At 42.4% G+C, this 19841-nt stretch overlaps 1 protein-coding gene across 3 annotated transcripts in view; it reads right to left on the bottom strand.

Moving 5' to 3' along the window:
• Positions 1-19841, bottom strand: part of LOC135549651 (epsilon-sarcoglycan-like) — a 33476-nt gene that overhangs the window by 8840 nt on the left and 4795 nt on the right. For all 3 annotated transcript variants that reach the window (XM_064979821.1, XM_064979823.1, XM_064979822.1), the window contains exons 2-6: positions 12474-12596; positions 12053-12210; positions 7535-7607; positions 4216-4414; positions 32-194 (exon numbers count right to left, since the gene is read on the bottom strand). In XM_064979821.1, the coding sequence (XP_064835893.1) occupies positions 32-194; positions 4216-4414; positions 7535-7607; positions 12053-12210; positions 12474-12596 (716 nt within the window). The remainder of the gene's footprint in view (positions 1-31; positions 195-4215; positions 4415-7534; positions 7608-12052; positions 12211-12473; positions 12597-19841) is intronic.

Genomic DNA, 19841 nt, shown 5'->3' with positions numbered 1-19841 from the left:
CCATGGTTCCAGGGTCCTGTCCAGTCCTCACCAGATTGATCTTACACCAGTCGATGTCGAACTGGGCTCTGAACTTCTTGTCACAGCTGATGACAGGCTCCATCTCCTGGCTGCAGCGGAGCTGGTTCTGGGAGTTCTCCACCTCCCTCAGGCAGGAAGAGAACTGCACGTCAGCTCCCACCATCACATACACACTGGAGAGGGAGGCAGTGACTTAGACACTGTCTTACAATACAGGTGGCTGGTGGCCCCTTAATTGAGGAGGACGGGTTCATTTTAATGGCTGGAACGGAATAAATTCAATGGTACCAAGCAAATCAAGAATGTGGTTTCCAGGTGTTTAATAACATTCCATTGACTCCATTCCAGGTATTATTATAAGCCGTCCTATCCTCAGCAGCCTCCTGTGGTTTACAGGTAGAATGCCACAGACAGTTAATGGTATATCTGATAATACAGGTAGAATGACAGACAGACAGTGGTATATCTGATAATACAGGTAGAATGACACAGACAGTTAGTGGTATATCTGATAATACAGGTAGAATGACACAGACAGTTAGTGGTATATCTGATAATACAGGTAGAATGACACAGACAGTTAGTGGTATATCTGATAATACAGGTATAATGACAGACAGACAGTGGTATATCTGATAATACAGGTATAATGACAGACAGACAGTGGTATATCTGATAATACAGGTAGAATGACAGACAGACAGTGGTATATGTGATAATACAGGTAGAATGACACAGACAGTTAGTGGTATATCTGATAATACAGGTTTAATGACAGACACACAGTGGTATATCTGATAATACAGGTATAATGACACAGACAGTTAGTGGTATATCTGATAATACAGGTAGAATGACAGACAGACAGTGGTATATCTGATAATACAGGTATAATGACAGACAGACAGTGGTATATCTGATAATACAGGTATAATGACAGACATCAGTGGTATATCTGATAATACAGGTAGAATGACAGACAGACAGTGGTATATCTGATAATACAGGTAGAATGACAGACAGACAGTGGTGTATCTGATAATACAGGTATAATGACAGACAGACAGTGGTATATCTGATCATAAAGGTATAATGACAGACAGACAGTGGTATATCTGATAATACAGGTAGAATGACAGACAGACAGTTAGTGGTATATCTGATAATACAGGTATAATGACAGACAGACAGTGGTATATCTGATAATACAGGTAGAATGACACAGACAGTTAGTGGTATATCTGATAATACAGGTAGAATGACAGACAGACAGTGGTATATCTGATAATACAGGTAGAATGACAGACAGACAGTGGTATATCTGATAATACAGGTATAATGACAGACAGACAGTGGTATATCTGATAATACAGGTAGAATGACAGACAGACAGTGGTATATCTGATAATACAGGTAGAATGACAGACAGTTAGTGGTATATCTGATAATACAGGTAGAATGACAGACAGACAGTGGTATATCTGATAATACAGGTATAATGACAGACACACAGTGGTATATCCGATAATACAGGTATAATGACAGACAGACAGTGGTATATCTGATAATACAGGTAGAATGACAGACAGTTAGTGGTATATCTGATAATACAGGTAGAATGACAGACAGACAGACAGTTAGTGGTATATCTGATAATACAGGTAGAATGACAGACAGACAGTGGTATATCTGATAATACAGGTATAATGACAGACAGACAGTGGTATATCTGATAATACAGGTAGAATGACAGACAGACAGTTAGTGGTATATCTGATAATACAGGTAGAATGACAGACAGACAGTGGTATATCTGATAATACAGGTAGAATGACAGACAGACAGTGGTATATCTGATAATACAGGTATAATGACACAGACAGTGGTATATCTGATAATACAGGTAGAATGACAGACAGACAGTGGTATATCTGATAATACAGGTAGAATGACACAGACAGTGGTATATCTGATAATACAGGTATAATGACAGACAGACAGTGGTATATCTGATAATACAGGTAGAATGACAGACAGACAGTGGTATATCTGATAATACAGGTAGAATGACACAGACAGTGGTATATCTGATAATACAGGTATAATGACAGACAGACCTTTGGTATATCTGATAATACAGGTATAATGACAGACAGTGGTATATCTGATAATACAGGTATAATGACAGACAGACAGTGGTATATCTGATAATACAGGTAGAATGGCAGACAGACAGTGGTATATCTGATAATACAGGTAGAATGACACAGACAGTGGTATATCTGATAATACAGGTATAATGACAGACAGACCTTTGGTATATCTGATAATACAGGTATAATGACAGACAGACAGTTAGTGGTATATCTGATAATACAGGTATAATGACAGACATACAGTGGTATATCTGGTCATAAAGGTATAATGACAAACAGACAGTGGTATATCTGATAATACAGATATAATGACAGACAGACAGTGGTATATCTGATAATACAGGTATAATGACAGACAGACAGTGGTATATCTGATAATACAGGTATAATGACAGACAGACAGTGGTCTATCTGATAATACAGGTATAATGACAGACAGACAGTGGTATATCTGATAATACAGGTATAATGACAGACAGACAGTTAGTGGTATATCTGATAATACAGGTAGAATGACAGACAGACCTTTGGTATATCTGATAATACAGGTATAATGACAGACAGACAGTGGTCTATCTGATAATACAGGTATAATGACAGACAGACCTTTGGTATATCTGATAATACAGGTATAATGACAGACAGACAGTGGTCTATCTGATAATACAGGTATAATGACAGACAGTTAGTGGTATATCTGATAATATTGTTATGACTAGGTGAATCTTAAGGCCAAGATGTAGATGTACAGTGCATGCACACTCACATGTGCACACACGTGCAGTCACACACACACTGGGGAGGAAGGATTTTAACACCTTAATCTACACACAAACACGCAAGCGCATTAGAGGTAGATGAGAGGACGATTTAACAGCGAGGTTACACAGTCATATCTTGCTAACCACTCACATACACTTTCACAATCCCACTATGAACCACATAGTGTTTTCCCCCTCCTGTCTGTCAGCATGGAGAGCTTCCTGATATTGTACTGTCAGGGAATCTTAGCCCTGCTGGCCAAGTCTTTCTATGGGGCTCTCCTCTACCTTTATCTTCCCAAATGGGGGCCATGCATGTTACAATGTATGAACAACATGACAATTCATGTGCGGATTCATTCTCTCTGACTGCTACAAACAGCCTGCCAGTGTCTCTCTGAGGCTGTAATGTCTAATACACTCAGTGTGTTGATCTGGATCGCTCCCTCTGTCTCCCTCTTCCTCTCTCTCTCTCTGCCTCTCACCCTCCCTCTTTCACTCTCTCTCTCTGCCTCTCACTCTTTCACTCTCCCTCTCCCTCTCTGCCTCTCCCTCTCTCACTCCCTCTCTCCTCTCTCTCTCACACACACTCTCTGCATTCCAATTAAAGGAAACCTCAGCAGGATGCGACAGTGAGACAGGCTGTAAAGTGAGAAGAAAGGATGGGAGTTTTTACATTAAGGTCATGCATTGCATAAGCATATTTAAGTGCATGTTTGTGTTGCAACTGATGCACAAAATGTTATGAAGGTGCTTATTCAAAATACAAGACTTAGATCATGACTGTAGACAAGGCATTCTAAAGCTGCTATAGTACTTTCTGAGGATAAATATTTAGGTAACAAACCATCCTGTTATGTCTTACATCTACCAGCCAATATTTAAATTCATCATCAACCGCTCTCTTGTTTCTGTAAGGGCTGAAGATAATGTACTTGAAGTCATCATCTGCTTTCAACTGAAGATACTTGAATGAATCATCCTCTATCAACTGAAGATGCTTGAATTCATCATCCTCTTTCAACTAAATATACTTGAATTCATCAATTCACCAAACTATGTATCAAACTGCTCTGGTCCTGTAAGGGCTGCAGAGGGTGACCCTGTCCCTCACCCCTCTGAGGTTGTTGATGGGCAGGAGAACTGTCCAGGGCTGAGGTGATGTTGATATGTAGATTTTCCCTCATACTCAGTTAAACCATGTTTTGAACTGTGCTAAAGAGGGTCACTCTCACCCATAGAGAGATGTGTTTCTAATTCTATTTCTATGCCCTCACCCCTCTTTGAGGTTGTTTATGGGCAGGGGAACACGTCCGCCCCTGTCCAGCGCTGAGGTGATGTTGACGGCGTTGAGGCGTTCGGGCTGCCACACGTTCTTCACTGCCCCTAGGAAGTCTCCCAGAACCTCGCTTGCCAACATCTCCTCCACATTCATGTTCTTTATGTAGAACTCTGCCTGGTACGGCAGTGGGTACTCTGAGAGAGGGAGGGAGTAAGGGAGCGAGGGACGGAGGGAGACAGAGAGAGCGAGGGAGAGGGAGAGAGGGGAAGAGAGAGATTACAGATACAGGATCTGTTCATTTTCAAATGTGTGTTTATTAATTTACACAGACGTGAGTACCGCATTATAAGGTGTAAACTTGATTTAGAAATTGTCGGTTTGGTTGAGTGTGTTGTGTTACTCTTTTAGGGGATGTCATTGTGGATATGTGAATGATATTCAGCCACTCTTGAAAGAAATTGAAATAGGAGCTTTTGGGCCTTTTAGGCTTTATCAGGAATTTAGGACTGTGGCGGTCAAGAAATGTTGTCAGCTGGTGATTGTCAAGCAAATAACTGCCGGTCTCACGGTAATTGACCCTTAACTAACATAAACACATTTAGCATTTACTGGCTTCCACGCATAGCCTACAAGCCACTGATACAAACCTATACATTTTAAAATGTCTAATAAATCCATGTAATATAGCCTACACCATCACAATAAATCCATTATTTATTTTAGACAGGTCTAAAGAAAATGCAGTCTATTTCAGAAGAAAATAATTCCATACTGTGAGTTGTCTTTACTCTGATGTAGTCCCATGTAGCTCAGTTGGTAGAACACGGCGCTTGAAATTCCGGGGTTGTGGGTTCAATTCCCACGGATGACCAATATGATTTTTTTTTTAAATGTATGCACTTGCTCTGGATAGGAGTGTTTACTAAAATGTAGATGTTAGACTCTGATATAGCTGTAGACTACACATGTTAATTTAGCAGACAAGATTTGCCTAGAATTCCATGGCATTCATTTATAGTATGAAGAATACAATTGAACAGAGCTGAATAAAATAGAAAGAATATTTTCTCCAAATGATTTGAGGGAGTGTCACATGTGGCTATTCTGTGTTGAGTGGTTAACAAAGAAGCAGGTCCTCCTATATGCTTCATTTAGAGTTATTTATGCAAATTTAGTTGTGATACAAACGTTGGGCGACTCTAATGTTTAATACATTCCAAGGCTGCATGATGCGACTCTAATGATGATTTGAAAACAGTTGCATGAAAGGCATGAGCTCTGCTTTGTTTCTTGTGCAGGCTGCACACACTTAAGGACTCAAATTTCCCAGTGGCATCCCCTTTCTGTGGCCACAATGCCCCCTATAATAATCCATGCCTTTTGAGGCCAGTAGCCATTGTGCACTTTGGCTGAATATAATAATTATAATTCCCTTATCCCGGCTGCATGCCCCTGAAGCACTCACATGGCTCTCTCAGAAATCTAAGTTCTTATTAACCAATGCCCATCGCGTGATTGGGTCCTTCTCACAGGCTACAAGTGAAGACAGATATATCGGGGACGTGTGCGTCCTTATCGAATTCCGAGGTGCATATTGAAGATGTTGGAAGAACTGTCCACGTTTACTTTTCATCAGCCAACAAGATGAGTAAGCCTAACGAACAGCAAAAGCTCGAGCCTATGTCAATCTACTATCCCCCATAGTACAAAAGTTTACCTATTCTATTCTGTGCAAGAAATAAATATTCCAAACATAGTCTGGGACAGTTGTGGGATGCGATAGATCCCAAATTAATACAACCACGAGCATAAAACCCCCCCGGTTAAAATCAATTGGTTGACGCAACAGGTCAGAACGTTTAGCTTAAAATGTTGCGAAAATATTAGGCTATTTCCTCACATTATAAGCGCAGCAATGCACACACGGCAGCAGGCTATAAGCACAAATGTTCCAAAATGCAATCAATTAGCAGGAAAACACCATTCTCAAAAGTGACCGCAAATCTGATTATGCATGTAATGCTTTTATTAAAAAGGTGCATTTTTATGGTGAAAATGATCTTCCCCAAACTTGAAACTCAATTGCTGCTTATGTATCCCAGTTAGGCTCTACACTCGTTGTAAAGCGGATTAATGTGCTTCATTTTAAGATTTTTTGGGGGTTGTGATACAAACCTTATCAAAACATATAGGCCTATTGGCTAGGCTACATGAGGTGTGCAACTATGGTAGCCTAGGCGGCAGGTAGCCTAGTGGTTAGAGCGATGGACCAGTAACCGAAAGGTTTCTGTATTGAATCCCTGAGCTGACAAGGTAAAAATCTGTTCTGCTCCTGAGCAAGGCAGTTAACCCTCTGTCTGCCGAAGACGTGGATGTGGATTATGGCAGCCCCCATCACCTCCCTGATTCAGAGGGGTCGGGTTAAATGCGGAAGACACATTTCAGTTGAATGCATTCAGTTGTACAACTGACTAGGTATCCTCCTTTCCCTATGGTGTGAAAAAGTTGTAAAAAAAGGCATGCGATATTTCTTGCCTTACTGCACACAAGCTGGGCATCATTCACAAGTGATGAATTAATATTGTCACCCATCAGACTATTCTTGATTTAACCGTGTCTTAACATATATTAAATAGTATATGTTTGAAATTTGTTTTGATTTAGAATGGACTGTTATCATGCACAAGTCTCGGAACAAGGACAGGGGAAAAAATACATGTTATCTATGCACTTAAATAGGGAATGGAGGACATTCATGCCAGCCAGGTATGTTTATACTGCTGTTGTAAAGAGAAGCGACGTGCTTAATGTTAGGAAAGTTGAGAAATACATATAGTTGATCTAGCCTAAACAAAGCTGATGGGCTCCTCCTCTTTTTAATAGAGGCCATCAAAACTCTGTTTTTTGTCACGCAATTGCATAGCTTATAGAAATTTAGCACAACATGAACTCATGGCTCTAATGAAGTGTTTGATTAGATTTTTGATTATATTTGCATCGATGTCAGAGTGATTAGAGGGACAATAGAGTGCTGAGTACCAGGCGGTTAGCAAGTTTGGTAGGCTACTAATGACCATCAGCAGCATCAGAGCTTGGAGAAGCCTGATTACTGTGACTAAACGGTTACGTGGAATTTGACTGCCATCATGACTCGTGACCGCAGGTGTGGGAGTAATGCGGTCACCGTTAACAACCCTAATCAGGATTCATGGGGGTGTCATCATTGAAGGTGACCCTTTAGATTTCAATAAAGAACATCCTGCTTAATAATCTCCTCACTAAGCCTGTCCTTTGTCTCTCTCTCTCTTTCTTACCTTCTGTGGACATGATGTTTATGACCAAGTTGTGCCGGGCCGTTTCGAAAGTGCGTCTGTTATAGGCAATAATCTGGAACACATAAGGGGAAAAGTTTAAGCCCAGATCAGTGCAGCTTACGCCCCAGGCTGAGGCTCGCTGGCGAGGTCTGAGCCAGATGCAAACATATACCATAGCAGAAGGCTCAGAGGAAAGCGGGACTTGGGGTACTGCCATCCTATAGGAACATTCCTACAAGGAACATAAAGCCTTTGGGGAATATGCTACAGTAGGTTAGGTACAGATAAGCCTGAAACACATAATGGTCGAAGCCTGCCTGTACCTTACAGACTAGACATGTCTAAAACCCTAGGAAAAAGCTATTTCACAACCATATGACAGCTACTATGAGCAAAAAACACATTGTTCTACCTGCTGGACTATCTACTGTAAATAATAACTAACCACTACTATGATTATTACAGGTTGTGCCGACATACAGTACCAGTCAGAAGTTTGGACACACCTACTCATTCCAGGGTTTTTCTTTATTTTTTACTATTTTCTACATTGTAGAATAATAGTGAAGACATCAAAACTATGAAATAACACATATGGAATCATGTAGTAACCCAAAAAGTTTTAAACACATTTAAATAAACTGAAACTTTTCAGGACCCTGTCTTTCAAAGATAATTTGTAAAAATCCAAATAACTTCACCGATCTTCATTGTAAAGGGTTTAAACACTGTTTCCCATACTTGTTCCCATACTTGTTCAATGAACCATAAACAATGAATGAACATGCACCTGTGGTCGTTAAGACACTAACAGCTTACAGACAGATGGCAGGCAATTAAGGCCACAGTTATGAAGATGTAGGACATTAAAGAGGCCTTTCTACTGACTCTGAAAAACACCAAAAGAAAGATGCCCAGGGTCCCTGCTCATCTGTGTGAACGTACCTTAGGCATGCTGTAAGGAGGCATGAGGACTGCAGATGTGGCCAGGGCAATAAATTGCAATGTCCGTACTGTGAGATGCCTAAGACAGCGCTACAGGGAGACAGGACGGACAGCTGATCGTTCTCGCAGTGGCAGACCACGTGTAACAAAACCTGCACAGGATCGGTACATCTGAACATCACACCTGCGGAACAGGTACAGGATGGCGGCAACAACAACTGCCCGAGTTAACCCAGGAACGCACAATCCCTCCATCAGTGCTCAGACTGTCCGTAATAGGCTGAGAGAGGCTGGACTGAGGGCTTGTAGGCCTGTTGTAAGGCAGGTCCTCACCAGAAATCACCGGCAAGAACGTCGCCTATGGGCACAAACCCACCGTCGCTGGACCAGATAAAGGACTGGCAAAAAGTGCTCTTCACTGACGAGTCGCGGTTTTGTCTCACCAGGGGTGATGGTCGGATTCGCATTTATCGTCAAAGGAATGAGCGTTACAGCGAGGCCTGTACTCTGGAGCGGAATCAATTTGGAGGTGAAGGGTCCGTCATGGTCTGGGGTGGTATCTCACAGCATCATTCGACTGAGCTTGTTGACATTGCAGGCAATCTTAACGCTGTGCGTTACAGGAAAGACATCCTCCTCCCTCATGTGGTACCCTTCCTGCAGGCTCATCCTGACATGACCCTCCAACATGACAATGCCACCAGCCATACTGCTCGCTCTGTGCATGACTTCCTACAAGACAGGAATGTCAGTGTTCTGCCACGGTCAACGAAGAGCCCGGATCTAAATTCAATTGAGCACATCAGGGGCCTGTTGGATCGGAGTGTGAGGGCTTGGGCCATTCCCCCCAGAAATGTCTGGGAATTTACAGGTGCCTTGGTGGAAGAGTGGGATAACATCTCACAGCAATAACTGGCAAATCTGCTGCAGTCCAAGAGGAGGAGATGCACTGCAGTACTTAATGCAGCTGGTCGCCATACCAGATACTGACAGTCACTTTTGATTTTGAACCCCCCCTTTGTTCAAGGACACATTATTCCATTTCACATGTTAGTCACATGTCTGTGGAACTTGTTCAGTTTATGTCTCAGTTGTTGAATCTTGTCATGTTCATACAAATATTGACACATGTTAAGTTTGCTGAAAATAAACACAGTTGACAGAGAGAGGACGTTTCTTTGTTTGCTAAGTTTATATTCTATATTTGATTCTCCAAAGTAGCCACCCTTTGCCTTGATGACAGCTTTGCGCACTCTTGGCATCATTACAACACTGTATATAGACATATTATTTGAAATGTCTTTATTCTTTTGGAATTTTTGACATTTTTGTAAGTGTAATGTTTACTGTACATTTTTTGTTGTTTATTTCACTTTTGTTTATTATCTATTTCACTCTCTTTGGCAATGTAAACATACAGTTGAAGTCGGAAGTTTACATACACCTTAGCCAAATACATTTAAACTCAGTTTTCACAATTCCTGACATTTAATCCTAGTAAAAATAGTAGAGAGAATGATTTATATGAGCTTTTATTTCTTTCATCCCATTCCCAGTGGGTCAGAAGTTTACACACACTCAATTAGTATTTAGTAGCAATGCCTTTAAATTGTTTAACTTGGGTCAAACGTTTCAGGTAGCCTTCCACAAGCTTCCACAATAAGTTGGGTGAATTTTGGCCCATTCCTGACAGAGCTGGTGTAACTGAGTCAGGTTTGTAGGCCTCCTTGCTCGCACACGCTTTTTCAGGTCTGCCCAAAAATGTTCTATAGAATTTAGGTCAGGGCTTTGTGATGGCCACTTCAATACCTTGACTTTGTTGTCCTTAAGCCATTTTGCCACAACTTTGGAAGTATGCTTGGGGTCATTGTCCCTTTGGAAGACCCATTTGTGACCAAGCTTTAACTTCCTGACTGATGTCTTGAGATGTTGCTTCAATATATCCTTATCATTTCCCCTCTTTATGATGCCATCTATTTTGTGAAGTGCACCAGTCCCTCCTGCAGCAAAGCACCCCCACAACATGATGCTGCCACCCCCATACTTCACGGTTGGGATGGTGTTCTTCAGTTTGCAAGCCTCCCCCTTTTTCCTCCAAACATAACAATGGTCATTATGGCCAAACATTTCTATTTTTGTTTCCTCAGACCAGAGGACATTTCTCCAAAAAGTACAATCTTAGTCCCCATGTGCAGTTGCAAACCGTAGTCTGGCTTTTTTATGGCAGTTTTGGAGCAGTGGCTTCTTCCATGTTATTTCTTTGTTTTACTGTGGTGATAGATACCTGTTGCATCTTCACAAGGTCCTTTGCTGTTGTTCTGGGATTGATTTGCACTTTTCACACCAAAGTACTTTCATCTCTAGGAGACAGAGCACGTCTCCTTCCTGAGTGGTATGACAGCTGCGTGGTCCCATGGTGTTTATACTTGCGTCCTATTGTTTGTACAGATGAAGGCGTTTGGAAATTTCTCCCAAGGATGAAGCAGACTTGTGGTGGTCTACAATTTTGTTTCTGAGGTCTTGGCTGATTTCTTTTGGTTTTCCCATGATGTCAGGCAAAGAGGCACTGAGTTTTTTTTTTTAAATGTACCTTTATTTAGCCAGGCAAGTCAGTTAAGAACAAATTCTTATTTTCAATGACGGCCTAGGAACAGTGGGTTAACTGCCTGTTCAGGGGCAGAACGACAGATTTGTACCTTGTCAGCTCCGGGGTTTGAACTTGCAACCTTCCGGTTACTAGTCCAACGCTCTAACCACCCCGCAGTTTGAAGGTAGGCCTTGAAAATACATCCACAGGTACACCTCCAATTGACTCAAATGATGTCAATTAGCCTATCAGAAGCTTCTAAAGCCATGACATCATTTTCTGGAATTTTCCAAGCTGTTTAAAGGCACAGTCAACTTAGTGTATGTAAACTTCTGACCCGCTGGAATTGTGATACAGTGAATTATTGTCACGCCTTGACCTTAGAGAGCCTGTTTATTTCTCTATTTGGTTAGGTCAGGGTGTGATTTGGGTGGACATTCTAGTTTTCTATTTCTTTGTTGGCCGGGTAGGGTTCCCAATCAGAGGCAGCTTTCTATCGTTGTCTCTGATTGGGAATCATACTTAGGAAGCCTGTTTTCCACCCTAGTTTGTGGGAATTTGTCTTTGTATAGTTGCTGTTTAGCACTACAGAGCTTTACGGTCATTTATATTTTTGTTGTTTTTTGATGTTCATTTAATGAAGTATGATGAACACTTTCCACACAACGCTTTGGTCTCACTCATTCAACGACGGACGTAAAAATTATAAGTGAAATAATCTGTAAACAGTTGTTGGAAAAACTGATTGTGTCATCCACAAAGTAGATGTCCTAACTGACTTGCCAAAACTATAGTTTGTTAACAAGAAATTTGTGGAGTGGTTTTAAAAAACGAGTTTTAATGACTTAAACCTAAGTCTATATAAACTTCCGACTTTAACTGTATGTTTCCCATGCCAATACAGCCCCTTCAATTGAATTGGAATTGAGAGAGAGCTCTGCACACAATATACTCCAGCTGCATTAGCAGTAAATGGAGCCACACACCTCTATGATGGTGGCCTTGCCCACGTGTTCGGCAGTGGGGGATCCGTAGAGCACCCCATCGCTGTGGGAGGTTCTCTGGATGTACCGCAGCCAGCCTGGCCGGTCTGGGTAGCCCATCAGGTTGGTGTTGAAGGTGATGGGGTCGTTGCTGGAATCCCCTGTACGGACAGACGTTGGTACATGTACAATAAACGCACCCAGCCTAGTAGTTAGTCAACTAGACCCTGATAGTGTGAGATGTAAATGCTACTCTGACACTGACATGTATGCATTTACTGTATTGTAGCTTAGCTAAATATATGTTATTACCGAATAGATGAGTATTTATTATTAGTATTAATAATAAATAGGTACTAGTAGTAATAGTAAAATAAGTCATCTGGTTATTATTGAATTGAGTGATCCAATGAGGAACACAGACCAGGTTTGGGATAGGGGGGAAACTCTCCTTTGAAGTGCTCTCTCTCCAGGACGTGGACAAACAGCACACCTGCAGACGGGTAGACGTTCCGGTCGGCGTGCAACGTCGACAGGATGGTGACCACTGTAGCACAGAGAGAGAGAGGACACCGAGGTAATTAGCTGGGACTCTTGTGTGTGGGGGAGGCAATGTGTGTGTGTCTTCATCATTACAGCCCCTACCAACGGCATTCAGGAGGGAGAAAATGTCCCTTTCCAAGGTGAAAATCTCCATGTGTACATTGTTCAAGTTCTTTGTTTCTGGCCATATTGAGCCTGTAATCGAACCCACAGATGCTGATGCTCCAGATACTCAACTTGTCTAAAGAAGGTCAGTTTTATTGCTTCTTTAATCATAACAACAGTTTTCAGCTGTGCTAACGTAATTGCAAAAGGGTTGTCTCATGATCAATTAGCCTTTTAAAATGATAAACTTGGATTAGCTTACACAACGTGTCATTGGAACACAGGAGTGATGGTTGCTGATAATGGGCCTCTGTACGCCTATGTAGATATTCCATTAAAAATCAGCCATTTCCCTCTACAATAGTACTTTACAACATTAACAATATCTACACTATATGTCTGATCAATTTGATGTTATTTTAATGGACAAAAAAAAAGTTTTTCTTTCAAAAACAAGGAAATGTCTAAGTGACCCCAAACCTTTGAACGGTAGTGTATGAGCTTAGTTCAACTGTCGTACCCCATCAGAACCCACATTTTTGTCAACAATGTACATGGTTAAAAGTATAATCTTAATGTAATGGATGGTCAGTCATTTCATCCATACTTCTGTCTATTCATTTGAGAGTGGTTATATTTCACCAGCCCCATTCCTCAGCTTTTTTTGTTGTTTAAAATCGATTTCCACTTTAATTGATCTAGAAATCTATTTGGAGGCTGCTGGCTAAATTGGGAGAGCTGGTACATACGTTTTATTTCCTTGCCAAACAAGGCCAGTAGTATATAGCCAGAGAAGTTGAAGTTATTCAGTCTGGTCTTTGATATAGGCCGAGCCTAGTGGTGATGAGTGCAGGAACAGTCAGCCAGGCACCCAGGCTACAGTTGACTTGTCAGTAGTTATTAAAGACCTATGATATCAGGAACCAGAGAGTCAGAGTGCCAGAGCACTGAATGGTTGTCAACAGCAGGAGGGAGCTGCAGTACTGGGACTCAGTCAGCCTCTTAAAGATACAGTCTGGGATTCCAACAACCAAACAGCCGCCCGCCTCTTATTTTGGTAAACAGCTGTCGGATGGGGGTTCTGAAAGGGTAAGACAGTTTTGCTCAGCTCATTTATAAGTTATGTTCCACAATAATGAATGGCTATATATAATTAATTTCAAAGTTTAAAAAAATGATCCCAATCCCAGACTGTTCTGGAACCTAGCGTACCTTCTTCTCTGTCTCATACTCCCTGACTCCATTATACCACAACCTACTCTTTAGACCCTCTCCACTTAGAACACAAACACATATTCTTTATTCAGGAAGTGCTGCAGAAGCAAATAGAAGCTCTTAAGATGGTTTATGCACGTTAGAGCTGGAGGTGTTGTGTGCCATTACTCTCTTTCTCCCCCTCCTCATCTTCTCTGGTTTGACAGTGTTTCTCTTTCTCTACCTCTTCTACCTCCCCCTCTTCTTCTCTGGTTTGACAATGTTTCTCTTTCTCTACCTCTTCTACCTCCCCCTCCCCCCCCTCTTCTTTTCTGGTTTGACAATGTTTCTCTTTCTCTACCTCTTCTACCTCCCCTCCTCCCCCTCTTCTTCTCTGGTTTGACAGTGTTTCTCTTTCTCTACCTCTTCTACCTTCCCCTCCTCCCCCTCTTCTTCTCTGGTTTGACAGTGTTTCTCTTTCTCTACCTCTTCTACCTCCCCCTCCTCCCCCTCTTCTTCTCTGGTTTGACAGTGTTTCTCTTTCTCTACCTCTTCTACCTTCCCCTCCTCCCCCTCTTCTTCTCTGGTTTGACAGTGTTTCTCTTTCTCTACCTCTTCTACCTTCCCCTCCTCCCCCTCTTCTCTGGTTTGACAGAGCGTTTCTCTTTCTCTCTTTTTCCCCTCCCTCCTCCAGTGGAGCTACGTCTTTTATCACTATGGGAAAGGGAGTGCGCTGGGAAGGGAGGGAGGGGGTAGAACTGCAGTACAGTGTGTGTGTGTGTGTGTGTGCGTGTGTGTGTCAAAGAGAGAGACAGCTCCACTGTTCATGACTGCAGACAAATAACTTAAATTCCATTAGCAGGAAATGGAGCCCGGAAGAGATGAACATATACTACATGACCAAAGGTATGTGGACACCTGCTTGTCAAACATCTCATTCCAAAATCATGGGCATTAATATGGATTTGGTCCCTCACTTTGCTGCTATAACAGCCTTCACTCTTCTGAAGGCTTTCCACTAGATGTTGGAACATTGCTGCGGGGACTTGCTTACATTCAGCCACAAGAGCGTTAGTGAGGTCGGGCACTGATGTTGGGCAATTAGACCTGGCTCGCAGTCAATGTTCCAATTCAATACAAATCAAATCAAATGCGAGTGTAGCGAAATGCTTGTACTTCTAGTCCCGACATGCAGTAATAAACCAACGAGTAATCTAACAATTCCACAATAACTACCTTATACACACAAGTGTAAAGGGATGAAGAATATGCACATACAAATATGAATGAGTGATGGTACAGAACAGCATAGGCAAGATGCAGTAGATGGTATAGAGTACAGTATATACATATGAGATGAGTAATGTAGGGTATGTAAACATTATGTTAAGTGGCATTGTTTGAAGTGGCTAGTGATACATTTTTCCATACATTTTTCCATTATTAAAGTGGCTGGAGTTGAGTCAGTATGTTGGCAGCAGCCACTCAATCTTAGTGGTGGCTGTTTAACAGTCTGATGGCCTTGAGATAGAAGCTGTTTTTCAGTCTCTCGGTCCCTGCTTTGATGCACCTGTACTGACCTCGCCTTCTGGATGATAGCGGGGTGTACAGCCAGTGGCTCGGGTGGTTGTTGTCCTTGATGATCTTTACGGCCTTCCTGTGACATCGGGTGGTGTAGGTGTCCTGGAGGGCATCCCGGTGATGCGTTGTGCAGACCTCACTACCCTCTGGAGAGCCTTGTGGTTGTGGGCGGAGCAGTTGCCGTACCAGGCGGTGATACAGCCCGACAGGATGCTCTCGATTGTGCATCTGTAAAAGTTTGTGAGTGCTTTTGGTGACAAGCCGAATTTCTTCAGCCTCCTGAGGTTGAAGAGGAGCTGCTGCGCCTTCTTCACCATGCTGTCTGTGTGGGTGGACCAATTCAGTTTGTCTGTGATGTGTATGCCGAGGAACTTAAAACTTACTACACTCTCCCCTACTGTCCCGGTCGATGTGGATAGGGGGGTGCTCCCTCTGCTGTTGTTTGATGGAGTTGAGGTCAGGGCTCTGTGCAGGCCAGTCAAGTTCTTCCACACCGATCTCGACAAACCATTTTTGTATGGATCTCACTGTGTGCACGGGGGCATTGTCAAGCTGAAACTGGAAAGGGCCTTCCCCAAACTGTTTCCACAAAGTTGGAAGCAAAGAATCATCTAGAATGTCAATGTATTGTATGCTGTAGCATTATGATTTCCCTTCACTGGAACTAAGGGGCCTAGCCCGAACCATGAAAAACAGCCCCAGACCATTATTCCTCCTCCACCAAACTTTACAGTTAGCACTATGCATTCGGGCAAGTAGCGTTCTCCTGGCATCTGCCAAACCCAGATCCGTCCGTCGGACTGCCAGATGGTGAAGCATGATTCATCATTCCAGAGAACCCGTTTCCACTGCTCCAGAGTCCAATGCTGGCGAGATTTATGCCAAACCAGCCGACGCTTGACATTGTGCATGGTGATCTTAGTCTTGTGTGAGGCTGCTTTGCCATGGAAACCCATTTCATGACACTCCTGACGAACAGTTATTGTGCTGACGTTGCTTTCAGAGGCAGTTTGGAACTTGGTAGAGTGTGTAGGACAGATGATTTTTACGCACTTCAGCACTTGCTTGACGGTCCCATTCTGTGAGCTTGTGTGGCCCACAACTTTGTGGCTGAGCCGTTGTTGCTCCTAGACGTTTCCACTTCACAATAACAGCACTTATAGTTGCCCGGGGAAGCTCTAGCAGGTAAGAAATTTGACGAACTGACTTGTTGGAAAGGTGGAATCCTATGATGGTGCCATGTTGAAAGTCACCGAGCTCTTCAGTGCAGGCCATTCTGCTGCTGTAACAATCCGGGTGTCGTGGGTGTGGAGTCAAAGGCAGGAGACAGAGAGTACAATGCTGTGCTCTTTAATGCACTAAACGCACCACAGGGTGCTAACAATAATCACGGCCCCAAAACACAGGGAATGACAAAATGACGATTGAAAAAATGCACAACTAGGAACTAACACGTTCCTCTGATACAGAGCTGAAGGTTACAAAGAATAATCCCGCACAACAACCAGGCGGGCCGGCTGTCTAATAAAGACAAACTAATCATACACACAGGTGCTACCAATAAACATACAAGGAGGGGGAGAAAAGACAATCAGTGGCAGCTAATAGGCCGGTGACGACGACCGCCGAGCGCCACCCGACCGGGAAGGGAAACCACCCTCAGTCGGACTCGTGACAGCTGCCAATGTTTGTCTATGGAGATTGCATGGCTGTGTGCTCGATTTTATATACAGTGGGGAGAACAAGTATTTGATACACTGCCGATTTTGCAGGTTTTCCTACTTACAAAGCATGTGGAGGTCTGTCATTTATATCATACGTACACTTCAACAGTGAGAGACGGAATCTAAAACAAAAATCCAGAAAATCACATTGTATGATTTTTAAGTAATTCATTTGCATTTTATTGCATGACATAAGTATTTGATCACCTACCAACCAGTAAGAATTCCAGCTCTCACAGACCTGTTAGTTTTTCTTTCAGAAGCCCTCCTGTTCTCCACTCATTATCTGTATTAACTGCACCTGTTTGAACTTGTTACATGGGTAAAAGACACCTGTCCACACACTCAATCAAACAGACTCCAACCTCTCCACAATGGCCAGGACCAGAGAGCTGTGTAAGGACATCAGGGTTAAATTGTAGACCTGCACAAGGCTGGGATGGGCTACAGGACAATAGCAAGCAGCTTAGTGAGAAGGCAACAACTGTTGGCGCAATTATTAGAAAATGGAAGAAGTTCAAGATGACCTGAAGAGAGCTGGGACCACAGTCTCAAAGAAAACCATTAGTAACACACTATTCTGTAAATCCTGCAGCGCACACAAGGTCCCCCTGCTCAAGCCTGCGCATGTCCAGGCCCGTCTGAAGTTTGCCAATGACCGTCTGGATGATCCAGAGGAGGAATGGGAGAAGGTCATGTGGTCTGATGAGACAAAATTAGAGCTTTTTGGTCTAAACTCCACTCGCCGTGTTTGGAGGAAGAAGAATGATGAGTACAACCCCAAGAACAACATCCCAATTGTGAGGCATGGAGGTGGCAACATCATTCTTTGAGGATGCTTTTCTGCAAAGGGGACAGGACGACTGCACTCTATTGAGGGGAGGATGGATGGGGCCATGTATCGCGAGATCTTGGCCAACAACCTCCTTCCCTCAGTAAGAGCATTGAAGATGGGTCGTGGCTTGGACTTCCAGCATGACAACGACCCGAAACACACAGCAAGGGCAACTAAAGAGTGGCTCCGTAAGAAGAATCTCAAGGTCCTGGAATGGCCTAGCCAGTCTCCAGACCTGAACCAAATAGAAAATCTTTGGAGAGGGCTGAAAGTCCGTATTGCCCAGCGACAGCTCTGAAACCTGAAGGATCTGGAGAAGGTCTGTATGGAGGAGTGGGCCAAAATCCCTGCTGCAGTGTGTGCAAACCTGGTCAAGAACTACAGGAAACTTATGATCTCTGTAATTGCAAACAAAAGTTTCCATACCAAATATTAAGTTCTGCTTTTCTGATGTATCAAATACTTATGTCATGCAATAAAATGCAAATGAATTACTTAAAAATCATACAATGTGATTTTCTGGATTTTTGTTTTAGATTCCGTCTCTCACAGTTGAAGTGTACCTATGATAAAAATTACAGACCTCTACATGCTTTGTAAGTAGGAAAACCTGCAAAATCGGCAGTGTATCAAATACTTGTTCTCCCCACTGTACCTGTCAGCGATGGGTATGGCTGAAATAGCCTAATCCACTAATTTGTAGGGGTGTCCACATTAGAGGTAGACCGATTATGATTTTTCAACAGCGATACCGATTATTGGAGGACCCAAAAAAGCCGATACCGATTAATCACCCGTTTTTTAAAATGTATTTGTAATACTGACAATTACAGCAATACTGAATGAACACTTATTTTAACTTAATATAATACATTAATACACATCAAATTAGCCTCAAATAAATAATGAAACTTGTTCAATTTGGTTTAGATAATGCAAAAACAAAGTGTTGGAGAAGAAAGTAAAAGTGCAATATGCCATGTAAAAAAGCTAACGTTTAAGTTCCTTGCTCAGAACATGAGAACATATGAAAGTTGGTGGTTCCTTTTAACATGAGACTTCAATATTCCAAGGTAAGAGGTTTTAGGTTGTAGTTAATATAGTATTTATAGGACTATTTCTCTCTATACCATTTCTATTTCATATACCTTTGACTATTGGATGTTCTTATAGGCACTTTAGTATTGCCAGTGTAACAGTATAGCTTATGTCCTCTCCTCCCCCCTAACCGGGGCTTGAACCAGGAACACATCGACAACAACCACCCTCCGAAGCAGCGTTACCCATCGCTCCACAAAAGCCGCGGCCCTTGCAGAGCAAGGGGAACAACCACTCCAAGTCTCAGAGCGAGTGACGTTTGAAACGCTATTAGCGCGCAACCCGTTAACTAGCTAGCCATTTCACATCAGTTACACCAGCCTAATCTCGGGAGTTTATAGACTTGAAGTCATACACAGCGCAATGCTTGAAGCACAGCGAAGAGCTGCTGGCAAAACGCACGAAAGTGCTGTTTGAATGAATGCTTACGAGCCTGCTGCTGCCTTATATCACTCAGTCAGACTGATCGATCAAATATCAAATGATAGACTTAATTATAACATAATAACACACAGAAATACGAGCCTTTTGTCATTAATATGGTTGAATCCGGAAACTATAATTTCGAAAACAAAACGGTTATTATTTCAGTGAAATACGGAACCGTTCGGTATTTCATCTAACGGGTGGCACCCCTAAATCTAAATATTCCTGTTACATTGTACAACCTTCAATGTTATGTCATAATTACGTAAAATTCTGGCAAATTAGT

The sequence above is a fragment of the Oncorhynchus masou genome, chromosome 12 (genome assembly GCF_036934945.1).
Source record: "Oncorhynchus masou masou isolate Uvic2021 chromosome 12, UVic_Omas_1.1, whole genome shotgun sequence".
NCBI lineage: Eukaryota > Metazoa > Chordata > Actinopteri > Salmoniformes > Salmonidae > Oncorhynchus > Oncorhynchus masou.
Note: the sequence above shows the minus strand (reverse complement) of the source record. Positions and strands in the feature narration are given on the sequence as shown.